Below are 16405 nucleotides of genomic sequence, written 5' to 3'. Positions count from 1 at the left end.
CAGAATCTCCCGATCTATCAATAAAAAAAGGATTAACCTGATTGCTAAACGGCGTAATGAGAAATAAAGTCAAAATGCCAGAATTATGTTGTTTTGGTCGCCGCAACATTGCATTAAAAAGCAATAACGGGCGATCAAAAGATCATATCTACACCAAAATGGTATCATTATAAACGTCAGCTCGACACACAAAAAATAATCCCTCAGCCAGCCCGAGATCACAAAAAATGGAGATGCTACGAGTCTCGGAAAATGACGCAATTTTTTTTTAACAAACTTTGGATTTTTTTTCACCACTTAAATAAAAAAAGAACCTAGACATGTTTGAATTTGTAATGACCTGGAGAATCATAATGACAGGTTTAGCATTTGGTGAACATGGTAAAAAAAAATAAAAAAAAAAAAACATTGTGGAATTTTTTTGCAATTTCAGCTCACTTGGAATTTTTTCCCATTTCTGAGTACACGATATGGTAAAGCCAATGGAGTCGTTAAAAAGCACAACTCGTCCTGCAAAAAACAAGCCCTCACATGGCCATATTAATGGAAAAATAAAAAAGTTATGGCTCTGGGAAGAAGGGGAGCGAAAAACAGAAACGCAAAAATAAAAAAGGGCTCCATCATGAAGGGGTTAATGACCACCCTCACATAACTTTTCAGTATAATGGCCCCTTACATAGCTCTCTGAACAATGGTACAATGGTGCCGATCAAACAGTATGATGGCTTTACATAGCTCTCCAAACAGCTTCATGGCCCCCACAACAGTATAATGGCACCCTCCTAGCCCTGCAGGCAGTATAATTGGCCCCCACATAGACTTCCAAACAGTATAATTGGCCCCCATAGGCCTCCAAACAGTGTTATTGGCACCCACCCACATAGCCCTCCAAACAGTATTATTGGCATCCATATAGCCCTCCAAAAAAGTATAATTGGCCCTCACATAGCCCTCCACACAGCATAATGACCCCAACACAGCCCTCCAAACAGTATAATGATCCTCCTCACAGCCCTACAAACAGTATAATGACCACCACACCATATGAATACTATAATGGCCCCCACAATGTACTCATTGATTTAAAAAGAAAATACTCACGAGTTCCTGTCACGGGGGCTAAGTTCAACTAAGGCTGAAAGACCCGGGGCCCCTGTGGTGTCCCTTTACTAGGGGAAACCCTGTCTGACCCTCAACCCAGGGTTTTTGCTGAAGGTGCAAATGCCTGAGCCTCCGACCTTTCCTTATCTCCTGCTCAGCCCTGCACTTAACCCTCCACCCTCCACCCAGTGAGAAGTCACCACCAAAGCTCCCACACAAATAATGACAGACAGGGAGAACTTAAACTGCACTGCGCCGCACACACACAGGAATAAACAGTAATGTGAACAGGGCACAGCTAAACACAAATATGGGAAGGAGAAAGGATAACGACGGATCATACGACACCAGATATGAATCTCTCTCTCTCTTGAACACCTCCACTCCAGACCGGAACCACTTGGTATGAAACACAAGCTATAATCGGCGACGCCCATAGGCCAGCATGACTATTTAAAGACCGTGGGCGTGACTAACCATCCAACCTGGTCTCCAGCAGGATTAACCCCCGAGAGCCTGAAGATCAGGCCGGCGCCACTGAGGCTATAGTGGCTGGAGGTGGAACTACCTCTGCCTGCCGGATGCTGTGGTGTGAACAGCGTCCGACATGACAGTACCCCGTCTTCTACGAGGGACCCCAGGGCCCTCAAGACTCATAGGACCCGGCTTGTCCGGATGACGACGGTGAAAAGAACTGACCAGCCGATCCGCATGTATGTCTGAGGCTGGAACCCAAGACCTCTCCTCTGGACCATACCCCCGCCAGTGCACCAAATACTGAAGAGTACGGCGTACTACTCGAGAGTCCACTACCTTGGCGACCTCGAACTCTAACTCGCCATCCACCATGACTGGAGGTGGCATCGGCGTTGTGTCCACAGAGCCTACCACCTTTTTCAATAAAGCCCTGTGAAACACGTTGTGTATCTTGTACACTGCGGGAAGTTCCAACCGATAAGCCACTGGGTTAATGATGGCAGAAATCCTAAAAGGCCCAATAAACCTTGGACCCAGTTTTAAAGAAGGGATTTTGAGTTTTATGTTCTTCGTAGCTAACCACACCCATTCACCCACACACAGGTCCGGACCTGGCACGCGTCTACTGTCAGCCACCCGTTTGTACCTGGCACTCATGCTCAACAAACGCTGTTTCACCCGCCTCCAGACTGATGACAATTGGGCTCCTAGCTGATCCTCCTCCGGGACACCCCCGGAGTCACCCTGACGTAAGGTACAAAACTGAGGATGTTGACCGTACACACAAAAGAATGGAGACTCTCCTGATGACTCTTGGCGGTGATTATTTAATGCAAATTCGGCCAGAGGAAGGAAAGTAGACCACTCCTCCTGGTTGTCGGACACAAAGCATCGTAAATACTGTTCAAGATTTTGGTTCATGCGCTCAGTTTGTCCATTAGACTGTGGATGAAACGCCGATGAATGTGACAACTTGATCCCCAACCTTGAGCAAAAAGCTTTCCAAAACCTCGCCACAAATTGCGTACCCCTATCAGATACTATGTCAGACGGTATTCCGTGGAGTCTGACCACCTCCTTCACAAATACCTGAGCCAACGTCTTAGCATTGGGCAAAGAGGACAACGCCACAAAATGCGCCATCTTTGAAAAACGGTCAACCACCACCAGGATGACCGTGTTCCCTGCCGAGGCTGGCAAGTCAGTGATAAAATCCATGGAGATTTCTGTCCATGGCCTATTGGGTACCCCCAGAGGCTGTAGCGTGCCAGCAGGACGGGTTCGGGGTGACTTAGCCCTAGCGCACGTGATGCAAGCTGCCACGTACGAGACCACGTCCTGCCGGATTTTGGGCCACCAGAAACGACGCGATACCAGCTCTAAGGTGCCCTTCACCCCTGGGTGACCAGCCAGTACCGAATCGTGGTGTTCCTTCAACACCTTAGGCCGAAGATGCAGGGGTACAAATGATTTGTTGGCGGGAAGTCCTGGTGGTACCTCCTCTTGGGCCTCGGCAATCTCCGCCTCTACCTCAGTCGTGAGAGCCGAGACCACTACCCCTTTCTGGAGGATGGGTACCGGCTCTTCCCGAGGTTCTCCCCCCGGAAAACACCTAGACAAAGCATCCGCCTTGGTGTTTTTAGCCCCGGGACGGTACGTCACAAGAAAATTGAAACGAGTAAAAAACAATGCCCAGCGAGCCTGCCTAGGAGACAGACGCTTGGCCGACTCCAGGTAGAGCAGATTCTTATGGTCGGTGATAACTGTGACCTGGTGAGCCGCCCCCTCCAAGAAGTGTCGCCATTCCTCAAAAGCCAGTTTGATGGCCAACAACTCCCTGTTGCCGATATCATAATTCCGTTCGGCCGGCGACAACTTCTTGGAGAAGTAGGCGCATGGATGCATCTCGCTCAAGGACGAGCCTTGAGACAGTACTGCCCCCACTCCCACCTCCGACGCATCAACCTCTACCACAAAAGGTTTAGACACGTCTGGTTGCACCAGAATGGGGGCTGAAGCAAAACTATTCTTCAGACGCTCAAATGCACGTATAGCCACCTCAGGCCAGTTCGCCAGATCGGCACCCTTTTTTGTCATGTCCGTGAGCGGTTTGGCGACAGTCGAAAAGTGTTTTATAAATTTCCTATAATAATTCGCAAACCCCAGGAACCGCTGGAGTGCTTTCAGACTCTCCGGCCTCTCCCATTGCAACACCGCTTGCACCTTAGCGGTGTCCATTTTAAAACCAGCTGCGGACACAATATATCCCAAAAAGGGCAACTCCTGGACAAAAAATAAACATTTTTCCAGCTTAGCATAGAGCTGGTTCTCCCGGAGCAACTGTAACACCTGCCTAACATGCTGCAAATGAGTGTCCCGATCGCTAGAATAAATGAGGATATCATCCAGGTATACAATCACAAATCTCCCCAGGACATGAGCAAAGACATCATTAATAAAATGTTGGAAAACGGCAGGCGCGGTGGTCAACCCAAACGGCATAACCAGACTCTCAAAATGACCCTCAGGAGTGTTAAACGCCGTCTTCCACTCATCCCCCTGACGGACCCTTATGAGGTTATACGCCCCCCTGAGGTCCAGCTTGGAAAACCATTTTGCCCCCGCTACCTGGTTGAACAAATCCGGGATCAACGGCATTGGGTAGGGATCACGGATAGTAATCTGGTTTAACTCTCGGAAATCCAGACACGGGCGTAACCCCCCATCTTTCTTCTTAATGAAGAAAAACCCCGCGGCTACAGGCGAGGACGAAGGCCGGATGTGACCTTTGCTCAGACTCTCCGCGATGTAGTCTTTCAGAGCTTGTCTCTCAGGACCAGAAATATTAAACATCCTGGCCTTAGGTAATTTGGCCCCGGGTTTTAGCCTAATAGCACAGTCATAGGCTCTATGTGGAGGCAGTTCTGAGCAACCCTTCTCAGAGAAAACATCCGCGAAATCCTGCAAAGCCTCCGGCAGGCTGGGCGTCACGGCGGACACACATGTGGCCAAGCAATTGTCTTGGCAGAAACCACTCCATTGTACTATGTCCTGAGTTTTCCAATCAATTACCGGGTTGTGCCTGGACAGCCATGGAAAACCCAGGACCATTTGAGCTGGGAGATTACGGAGGACCCTACATGTAACCGACTCAGAATGTAGGACCCCAATGTGGAGTTTCACCTCTGCCACAAACTCAGTAATCTCCCCTTGAGGGAGGGGAACAGCATTAATGGTCACCACCTGTATGGGGTGAGGAAGTTTTTCAATCTTAAACCCGGCGGTGTGTGCAAACTCCTCATCTATGAGATTGGTGGCGGAACCGCTATCCACAAACACTGATATAGGTAGCTCTCTGCCGGCGTCAATAACCTTGGCAGGGAGCATACATTGAGATACCATCATGGAGGATATGCATACGCTCAGTTGGGTCTCCTCCATACCCTCTGAGCTTAACAGTTTTCCGCCGGTGTGACCCTCTTAGGTAGTACCGGGCAAACGTTAACATAATGACCACCTTTACCACAGTAGAAACATGCTCCGGACTTCCGGACTCCCGGAGCGCGAGGCCGAACCTGTGCCACGCCAGCAATCTGCATAGGTTCAGGGGACTCATCTACTTCAACCACACCTGCACCTCTGTTTTCCCCCAGAGGTAGCGTCTCCTGTGCCCCCTGACGAAAACGGCGATCAATACGTATCACCAAACTCATGGCAGACTCCAATGATGCCGGAGTCTCATACATCAGGAGGGCTTGTTTCACCCTCCCTGATACCCCATGAATAAACTGGCTCCGCAGTGCTGGGTCATTCCACTGTGTGTCTACAGCCCAGCGGCGAAATTCCGAACAATAGTCTTCTGCCAAGCGCTCCCCCTGGCGGAGGGCGCGGATTTTAGATTCCGCTAGAGCCAGTCGGTCAGGGTCATCGTAAATGAGCCCGAGGGCAGAAAAAACATTATCGACCGAATGAAATGTAGCAGAGTCAGGTGGTAAGGAAAATGCCCATGCTTGGGGGTCACCACTCAGTAATGACAACACCAGCCCTACTCGCTGGGCCTCATTACCTGAGGATATTGGCCGCATGCGGAAGTATAATTTGCAGGCCTCCCGAAATACGACAAATTTGCTGCGATCGCCTGAAAATCGTTCTGGCAGCGGAAACTTCGGCTCTGCACCGATACCTGCAGATGCCGTTTGCACCTTTGCTACTACCAGGCCATGCTGCTGAACTGCCCCATTCAACTCGGAGACCTGTATGGACAGCGCCGCCAACTGGCGGGTTATGGAATCTAATGGATCCATGGACTCCTGAAAAATGTGGGCCGATTATAATGTCACGGGGGCTAAGTTCAACTAAGGCTGAAAGACCCGGGGCCCCTGTGGTGTCCCTTTACTAGGGGAAACCCTGTCTGACCCTCAACCCAGGGTTTTTGCTGAAGGTGCAAATGCCTGAGCCTCCGACCTTTCCTTATCTCCTGCTCAGCCCTGCACTTAACCCTCCACCCTCCACCCAGTGAGAAGTCACCACCAAAGCTCCCACACAAATAATGACAGACAGGGAGAACTTAAACTGCACTGCGCCGCACACACACAGGAATAAACAGTAATGTGAACAGGGCACAGCTAAACACAAATATGGGAAGGAGAAAGGATAACGACGGATCATACGACACCAGATATGAATCTCTCTCTCTCTTGAACACCTCCACTCCAGACCGGAACCACTTGGTATGAAACACAAGCTATAATCGGCGACGCCCATAGGCCAGCATGACTATTTAAAGACCGTGGGCGTGACTAACCATCCAACCTGGTCTCCAGCAGGATTAACCCCCGAGAGCCTGAAGATCAGGCCGGCGCCACTGAGGCTATAGTGGCTGGAGGTGGAACTACCTCTGCCTGCCGGATGCTGTGGTGTGAACAGCGTCCGACATGACAGTTCCCTTCTCTCTCTCCTCCGGTCACAGCAGTGTATGGTCTGAAGCTCTGCACAGCGGATGTAATGTAGTGACGTCATTGTGTTAGGGACGGCAGAACGCACTAAATATAAAATAATAGAAAGTGCGCTCGCCGCCCCGGGTCCACCGTGCAGAGGTGTTAAACAGAGGCGCCTTAAGGCATAAACATAGATGCTGAGCCTGTTGACCTCACAGGTCTCAGCGGTGTCCCTATCCAGACACGTAATATCAGAGGGAGGGGATCTTAATGAGTAATTTGCAGGTACATGCATCCATCATCATTCACACAGTAGCAAGTATAGTCTATACTAGCGCATGGCCGAACGGCCATGCGGTCCTTTTATAGCCGTGCGCTGCCGGGACCTTCCAGATCTCTGAGATGGACCAATCAGATCAGGGGAAGGACCTGAGCACGTGACTCCCGAGCTCCAATGGGAGATCGTCTCATGAGCATGCTCAGTGGAGCGGCAGCAGGACTTAGCCTCAAGAATGACTTTCTGCAAAGCAGTATGTGAGGCTCTGGACTCCTGCTGTGTAGCTACAGGAATCCGACGCCTAAAGGGGGTTTTACACATAGCGATATCGCTAGCAATATCGCTAAAACGTCACTGGTTTTGTGACGTTATAGCGATATTGCTAGCGATATCGCTATGTGTGATACTTACCTCCGACCGGCTCCCCCGCTGTCCATCTCTGATCGCGTGAGATCGGGCGGCTCCATTTCTCGTCGTCTGCTTCCTGCTGTGTGAGACGAGCGACGCTGGACGCGGGCGGGAGGACGTCTTCATCGCTGTGTGTGAAAGGTAAGTATCGTCCGCTGCGTCGCTGCTGCATCGCTGTGAGATCTTTCTGTGTGAAAGCTCACTAGCGATCATTTAGCGATGCACCAGCGATCCTGACCGGGTCGGATCGCTGGTCGGATCGCTGGTGCATCGCTAAATGTAAAAGGGCCTTAACACATTGCATCCTTTCCACTGAGACGACAGAACTCAAATACACAGGGAGGATGGAGGAGGGAGCTGACCCCCCCTGTTCCATCATTGCTTTCAACTGTATCAGCATTCAGAATACAGATACAGTTGAAAGTTCGATGCCTGGCAGGGTAGGAGCTCGTTGCTGGCGCTAGCACCGGACCTGATAGTGGCCATATGATCTACCTCTATTAGCTGTCCGCCACTGGTCGTGATCCAAGGTCTACTATCGTAAGATGCTGGATCATGCTAAATTCCTTAAGAGGAACATGCCAGTTTTCTGACGTAAAGTGCTTGATGAATTTTCCCATAGTCTTTCTTCTAAGCCTCCACCCTAATTCCAGATAAAACATGCTTACAACAATTGCATCAACTTCACAGAAACTCTTTACATTATTTTTTGTATAACTACAGTATATTGTGTCTTAACTGCTAAACCAAAATCAATTGTATTTTTCAGGAGGAAAGTAAGTAGAAGATGACTGTCACCTACTCCAGTAAAGTGGCAAATGCCACATTCTTTGGGTTTCATCGACTGCTGCTTAAGTGGAGAGGTAGCATTTACAAGTTGCTCTACAGAGAATTCCTTCTCTTCATCAGTTTATATACAACATTGAGTGTCATATACAGGTATACATTGCTTCTTTCTTACAACTATAAGTGCACTGTACAAATGGTATATACAGTATGTTTGCATATTATTTAACCGGAATAAATTTTGCATTGTAGTGAAAGAGCCTTTTATGGAAATTTGTTCTACCATTGTCATTTGCATGGTATTTTAGACAAGACACTACATGACAATAGTCTTAATTCCTGCATGGGGTCATTATCAAAAATTATTATATTTCATTGATATACACAAATATTAGAGATTTAGTCATGTATGTGTCCTATACATGGTGAATTTGTGAATGCAATGCAATGGATTCTAAATGGAAATATTTTTATATCTTTAGACACAAATTGCATCTGAGTTCTACATTTATTGTGTTCACCAGTAAATGCGCCCAACATATATGTTAAATATACCCATAGGGCATCATTTACCCGACAGAGGCCAAAGTCTGTGTTCTATCAGGCTGGATAACACTGACATGCAATTCTTTACCTATTGTATAGAAAAGTGCAGCTGTTTGCATTTTGCTATACAGAAGATGACAAAAAATGTGCAATGCAGTACATTTCATTTTACTCTAGATCCCTATTGGTGACTTGGTATACACCAGAGCTATAAGTATGGTGCATATTCTTCCGTCATATGGTTTAAATGTAAACTGCATGCTGCATATTATAGGGATTTTTGTGTTATGCTGACCTGTGTTTAAGTGCATGTGATTTTGCAAACATTATAGTGCTCCCAATACTATATTTTCTATTTTAAGGAGTTTAAAAAAATAAATGATCTACCAAACTGAAATGCTAGAAGTGGATGTCTACTGTGTATATACTCATTTTCAATCAATCAATCAAATTTATTATCGCCAAGTACATATTACATATATACAAGGAATTCTTTGTGGCAAAGAGGCAACATAATATATAACAACAGATACAACAAGTAACATCTAACAAGACAGATACAGTATATAGTCTACACATGACGATTTAATTGTTGAACAGAGAGTGGATAGAAGCTGTTCATATGGCGGTTGGTGCTGCATTTGGGGACTCTGAAGCGACGTCCTGAAGGGAGTAGTTGGAATGAGGAGTGTCCCGGGTGAGAGGGATCGGATGAAATTTTCAATGCGTGGGATCGAATACTCTTATCATAAAGATCCTGGATTTTAGGCAGGGGGGAGCCTATAATTCTCTCTGCTGTTCTGAAAGTCCTTTGTAAGCGGAGTTTGTCATGCGCAGTGGCTCCCCCATACCAGACTATCAGAGAGGAACAAATCACAGATCTGATGACAGCATTAAAGAATAAGATCAGCAGATTCTTAGACAAACCATATCTTTTCAGCTGACGCAGGAAGAACATCCTCTGTTGTGCTTTTCTTATAACAGCATCCACATTTTTCCCCCATTTAAGATCATGAGAGATGATAACACCAAGGAATTTGGTCTCTGTGACCCTAAGAACCACTTCGTCATGGATGTAGATTGGAAGTATCTCATGTTGATCTTTCCTAAAATCCACAACCATCTCAGCAGTTTTTTTAGTGTTGAGTACAAGATTATTGGCTTTACACCAGTCACATATTCTTTCCACCTCACTCCGATACAAGTCTTCAGCATTTCCCCTGATGAGACCAATCAGTGTCATATCATTGGCAAATTTCAAGATTTTTACTGAGTCTGCTGAAGAGATGCAATATATATATTTTTTGTACAATATAAGTTTGTTATTGCTTTTCAAATATATACAATTTATATCTTTATAACAAGCAGAGCTTAGTTGGTTTTATGCAAAGTTCCAACATTAATTTACAAGATTGAAAAAAAATATGAGGCATACTCAACATCAGTTTGAGACTGAATTCTGGTGTAAAACTGCTCAAAATGTTGCCAAATTTTTGTGTGACATTTGACATTTTTATGCCAGGACCAGATAGCTTCATAAACGTTTTGAAAAGAGTGCAGAGCTTAGCAGGGAGATGACATAACCAAGTGCATCTGAAAAATTAATAATGTACGCCACAAAGGTAGCAAATGTACTTCAGTCCTGAAAGATGCTACTATGGATTTGGCTCAGCATACTCTAGCAAACTATTCATTAAGAATAATCTTGATGATTCGGCCCCTATTAGTCTAGTGTTAAGTGATTTTTCTCTTAAATATGTATATTGCAATGACACATTCCCATAAAAGGCCAAACCACACACTGCAGTTTGGCACAGCCTTTTTTTGCATTTGAAACTAAACCTTGGAGGGAGGACATATGAAGTTAGATTGGATTTGGGCCTGCCAGAGTAAGTGACAGTGACACCATCCTTGCATCCATACATACGGTACATAAAAAGTACTAATGTCTGAGTTTTCAATAGCATCATTAATGTTATTTTTATCATTATTTATGCGAACACGTGACTAGTAAGGTCAAATAGATTATTTCCTAATAATCTCATAAGAAATTATTCCTAGTGACAAGTTTAGCCGCAAAGTCATCTCCAAAATGGGTTTTCTTCTACTGGATCATTCTTTCCCATCCCTGGGCCCACTGGACGATAATTCATGTACTTTGGCCAGTCTATGCTTGCATACAGCAAAAAGGAAAGTAGCTTTTCTTTCATTTAATGCATCCCTGGTCCAAACAAGATAGACATATTTAAAACTGCTCTCTATCAACCAGGTCATAGAGTAATTTTATATACGGTAGGTATAATTGTTGTTCCAGAGAGCATTGCATTACAGGATGGGAGGTTAGCTAAGCCATTAGAGATCTGCCCATCAACAACCTGGCGTCTGATTCACAAAACCAGTTGTAAATACAGTGTTGGATTTATATATACTGTATATATACTGTATAAACATAGTGTGTGTATGTGTATATATATATATATATATATATATATATATACATACACACACACATATACTATATATAAACTTTCCTTCCTCGCCATCACTGAAACCTGGCTCACCCCCTCTGACATAGCCTCTCCTGCTGCACTTCCGTATGGTGGATTCCACGTTTCCCACACACCCCGCCCCAGCAGCAAGCATGATTGAAGATTTTGTTTACTCCAGTCAGATAACTACTCCTTCACCCCAATCCCACTGCCACCCTCTGTTACCCTCCCTTCCTTTGAGGTGCACTCTGTGCACATCTACTCCCCCTCCAACCTCCAACTGGCTGTTATTTAAACCCCCCTGGGCCAGCCAACACCTTCTTCGACCACTTCACCACCTGGCTACTTTATTTCCTTTCCACTGACATCCCCTCTATCATCTTGGGTGACTTAAAGATCCCCATTGACACGTCCCCTCTCAGCCGCAACTAAACTTCTATCTCTCACTTCCTCCTTCGGCCTCAATCAATGGTCTTCTGCAGCCACTCACAAAGATGGCCACACATTGGACCTCATCTTCACCCGCCTCTGCTCCATATCTAACCTCTCTAACTCAGCTCTACCTCTTTCAGCCCCTACATGCTCAGTTTAGAGCACAGGATAAATGTGAACCGAGCCTTATTCCAATTTTTGGAAAGCAGAATAAACAAATAAACAGCACTATAAGAATTGTTCTTATTTTTAATTTTGCACAGATCACCATGTGGTATAACTCGTAAGACTGCGTTATTCTTTGTGAGGGTGCAGGGCTGGTGTCACCTCTGGGCACACCAGGGCAAGTGCTATGGCCCTGAGCCTGTGGGAGGCCCACGCACCATCGAGGATACAGCGCGCAATAAGGCCCGTGAGTCTAAAGGGGCCTGGCACCGGGGCCCTCCCCGTACTTTTAACTGTTTGAAATACTTAACTCTCCTCATTCCCTGCTGGTCGCAGGTCGGGTCTCTTCTGCGTCTTCTGACTTTGATGTCTTGGGTTGGAGGGCGCGATGAGATCACTACAGCGCTCCATCTGTGCTGAACGGCACAGAGCCAGAATAGGCTGAAGACACTGGAGCTGAGGAGACCGGAGCTGCAGCCAGAGGGGAACGAGGGGAGGTAAGTATTTGATTATTTATTTTTTATGTATGGAGCCCATTCGGTATGCAGCATTATATGTGGCCTTTTATTCTGTATGCACCATTATATGGGGTCCATTATCCTGTAGGGAGCATTAAATAGGACCCATTATTCTATATGCAACATTATATGGGGCCCATTACTATGTATGGATCATTATATGGGGCTCAGTATTATGTATGGGACATTATATGGGGTCTACTATTATGTATGGAGCATTGTGTGGTATGTTATTCTGTATGGGGTCAGGGACGAACTAGGACTGATATTCAGCCCTGGCATTTGAAATTACTCTGGCCCATGCTGTCCCCGACCCCAAAGCACCAGATGCGGATATATTACTAATATTACCCTGCCTGGAGGAAATCAAGATTTACTACAAGACTAATACTTGTAATAATACCAGTAATTCCGCTGTATAAGATTAAATAATTCTAACATCAAAATGATAACATCACAATATGACAGACAAATACCAACAAACCATAACCAAATATTACCGGCATATACAGGGCCGTATTTGCCACTAGTCACTTGAGGGCACATGCCTAGGATGTGGGGGGGGGCAGCACCTGAGCTTTTTTTTTTCTTTAGTCCGGGGGTCGGAACCTCAGTCTTCCAGCTGCCGTTGCTTCTGCGTTCTTCACATTGCGGCCATCTACAAGCACATACAGTGCAGGGGTCCTTCAGGTAGCTGTCTGCCTCACTGCCTGTCCACAAGCATGCACCTGGTGATAAATGTACCTGCTTCTACGTGCATATATATAAAAACACAAAAATTGAGCTTTGTAAAATATGTAAAAACCTACAAAAGACAAAATGAAAAAAACCCTGCTGTAATTAAATAAGTAAAAAGCAAAAGTGCATTTAAATCATACAGAGTTCTTAGTAATACTGTATTTGATCAAACATAGCATAAAAGCCATCCCACCATCGACAAGGTGACTCTGTGGTCGGAGCGGTCCTACACTGTCTAATATTAAGAACCTTATCATGTGTCAAAGTTGACATCTGTGTGAATAAGGGCAGACAAGGACCGGGTCTCAACCAGTGGACACCAGTCAGGGGAAGCCTTTAAATACAATTTCCAGCTCAGGAGAGGGAGGCCACACCCCAGCTTGCACAGAATGCAAAAATACAAAGAAAAAACACAAAAATTGAGCTTGGTTTGAGTTGGTACACATGCAGCATCTAAATGCATGCTCACATGGCCAAAAAGCATACAAAAGCTACAAAAGACAAAATGAAAAAAACCCTGCTGTAATTAAATAAGTAAAAAGCAAAAGTGCATTTAAATCATACAGAGTTCTTAGTAATACTGTATTTGATCAAACATAGCATAAAAGCCGTCCCACCATCGACAAGGTGACTCTGTGGTCGGGGCGGTCCTACACTGTCTAGTATTAATAACCTTATGTGTCAAAGTTGACGTCTGTGTGAATAAGGACAGACAAGGAACGGGTCCCAACCACTGGACACCAGTCAGGGGAAGCCTTTAAATACATTTTCCAGCTCAGGAGAGGGAGGCCACACCCCAGCTTGCACAGAATGCAAAAATACAAAGAAAAAACAAAAAAATTGAGCTTGGTTTGAGTTGGTACACATGCAGCATATAAATGCATGTTCACATGGCCAAAAATGCTACATATGCATACAAAACCTACAAAAGACAAAATGAAAAAAACCCTGCTGTAATTAAATAAGTAAAAAGCAAAAGTGCATTTAAATCATACAGAGTTCTTAGTGATACTGTATTTGATCAAACATAGCATAAAAGCCATCCCACCATCGACAAGGTGACTCTGTGGTCGGGGCGGTCCTACACTGTCTAATATTAAGAACCTTATCATGTGTCAAAGTTGACATCTGTGTGAATAAGGGCAGACAAGGACCGGGTCTCAACCACCGGACACCAGTCAGGGGAAGCCTTTAAATACAATTTCCAGCTCAGGAGAGGGAGGCCACACCCCAGCTTGCACAGAATGCAAAAATACAAAGAAAAAACACAAAAATTGAGCTTGGTTTGAGTTGGTACACATGCAGCATCTAAATGCATGCTCACATGGCCAAAAAGCATACAAAAGCTACAAAAGACAAAATGAAAAAAACCCTGCTGTAATTAAATAAGTAAAAAGCAAAAGTGCATTTAAATCATACAGAGTTCTTAGTGATACTGTATTTGATCAAACATAGCATAAAAGCCATCCCACCATTGACAAGGTGACTCTGTGGTCTGGGCGGTCCTACACTGTCTAATATTAAAAACCTTATCATGTGTCAAAGTTGACATCTGTGTGAATAAGGGCAGACAAGGACCGGGTTCCAACCACTGGACACCAGTCAGGGGAAGCCTTTAAATACAATTTCCAGCTCAGAGTCACTTAGTCGATGGTGGGACGGCTTTTATGCTATGTTTGATCAAATACAGTATTACTAAGAACTCTGTATGATTTAAATGCACTTTTGCTTTTTACTTATTTAATTACAGCTGGGTTTTTTTTCATTTTGTCTTTTGTAGGTTTTGTATGCATATATGTAAGCAGTGTACTGCAGCTTACTTGTACTGCAGGTTTTTTTCATTTTGTCTTTTGTAGGTTTTGTGTGCATATATGTAAGCATTGTACTGCAGCACGTTCAGGCAGCAGAAGTGTCCCGCTGGACTATTGTACTCAGGAGCCCTGTGTTGTGTTCAGGCTGCTGACCGGTGCCCCTGCAGACATCTGTGTGGCAGGGTCCTAGTGCTGGAGTCATGCTAGAAGCGGAGTGTTTACAAATTCAAAGGTGATTGCTCCGGGCCTTCCGTTCCTCCTCGCTCAGTACAAAGGATTATTAGTGGGAATTTCTGTGATTCTAGAAAAATTTTTGCCGCTCTCTTCCTTATATAAATTGCTCTTAAGTATCACTATATGATTATTAAATGGGTTATTGTCAATCGGTGAACCAAATTCAGTAAACCAAATAACACATCAATATGCTTTATGGTTAACCCCTTAGCGACCGCCGATACGCCTTTTAACGGCGGTATTTATCTGTACTAAAACCACAGCGCCGCTAATTCACGGCGCTGTGGAGAAAGTGAATAGCGCCCCCCAGTGTCGGATTTTCTCCGGGGTCTCGGCTGCCGGGGGTAGCCGAGACCCCAGAGAACATGAATCGGTTGGATTTTACCGACCCCGCTTTTGCGATCGCCGTTATTAACCCTATAACGGCGACTGCAAAAAAAAAAGCCGCGATTTTACATTTAATTTCTCTTTCCTCTGATGTGATCGCACATCAGAGGAGAGAGAAAGAGGGTCCCCGATCCCCCCCGGTACCTCTCCGTGGTCCTCTGTCCCCTCCTGGTGGTCCTGCGTCCCGCCGACGTCCTCCGGTGGGCGCAGCCATCTTGCATCCGGGGAAAATGGCGGGCGCATGCGCAGTGCGCCCGCCGGGAATCTGCCGGCTCTGGCTGGCAGATTCCATTCATTCATTTTGCTCACGATGATAGTTTATCAAAATAAACAAAATAGTACATAACCCCCCCGTTTATCACCCCCTTAGTTAGGCCAACATAACGAAATAAAGAAAATATTTTTTTTTTCAGTTTTCCATTAGGGTTAGGGCTAGGGTTAGGGTTGGGCTAGGGTTAGGGTTGGGCTAGGGTTAGGGTTGCGCTAAGGTTAGGGTTAGGCTAGGGTTAGGGTTGGGCTAGGGTTAGGGCTAGGGTTAGGTTAGGGCTAGGGTTAGGGTTAGAGCTAGCGTTAGAATTAGGGTTAGGGCGAATTAGGATTAGGGTTAGAATTAGGATTAGGGATTAGGGTTGGGATTAAGGTTAGAGTTGGGATTAGGGTTAGGGGTGTGTTGGTGTTAGGGTTGGAGCAAGAATTGAGGGGTTTCCACTATTTAGCAACTTTGGGGGTCTAAAAATTGGGTCTAAAAAAATCACTTTTGTGGAAATAAAAAAGACTATTTTCACGGCTTTGCGTTTATAAACTTCTGTGAAGCGCTTGGAGGTTCAAAATACTCACCACTCATCTAGATAAGTTCCTTAGGGGGTATAATTTCCAAAATGGGGTCACTTGTGGGGGGTTTCCACTGTTTAGGCCCATCAGGGGCTCTGCATAGCAACATGACGCCCGCAGACCATTCCATCAAAGTCTGCATTCCAAAATGGCACTCCTTCCCTTCCGAGCTCTCCCATGAGCCCAAACAGTGGTTCCCCCCCACATATGAAGTATCGGCGTACACAGGACAAATCGCACAACAACTGTGGGGGTATGATTTCTCCTG

The 16405-nt window shown here is 45.5% G+C and overlaps 1 protein-coding gene across 1 annotated transcript in view; it reads left to right on the top strand.

Moving 5' to 3' along the window:
• BEST3 (bestrophin 3) overlaps positions 1-16405 on the top strand; it is a 95903-nt gene that overhangs the window by 33147 nt on the left and 46351 nt on the right. The window contains exon 3 of the mRNA XM_073555511.1: positions 7970-8139. Within this exon, the coding sequence (XP_073411612.1) occupies positions 7988-8139 (152 nt within the window). The 5' untranslated portion in view covers positions 7970-7987. The remainder of the gene's footprint in view (positions 1-7969; positions 8140-16405) is intronic.

This window comes from Dendrobates tinctorius, unplaced genomic scaffold (genome assembly GCF_039654945.1).
Source record: "Dendrobates tinctorius isolate UK_male_01 unplaced genomic scaffold, ASM3965494v1 ptg000224l, whole genome shotgun sequence".
Lineage (NCBI taxonomy): Eukaryota > Metazoa > Chordata > Amphibia > Anura > Dendrobatidae > Dendrobates > Dendrobates tinctorius.
This window is presented reverse-complemented; position numbering and strand designations above follow the sequence as displayed.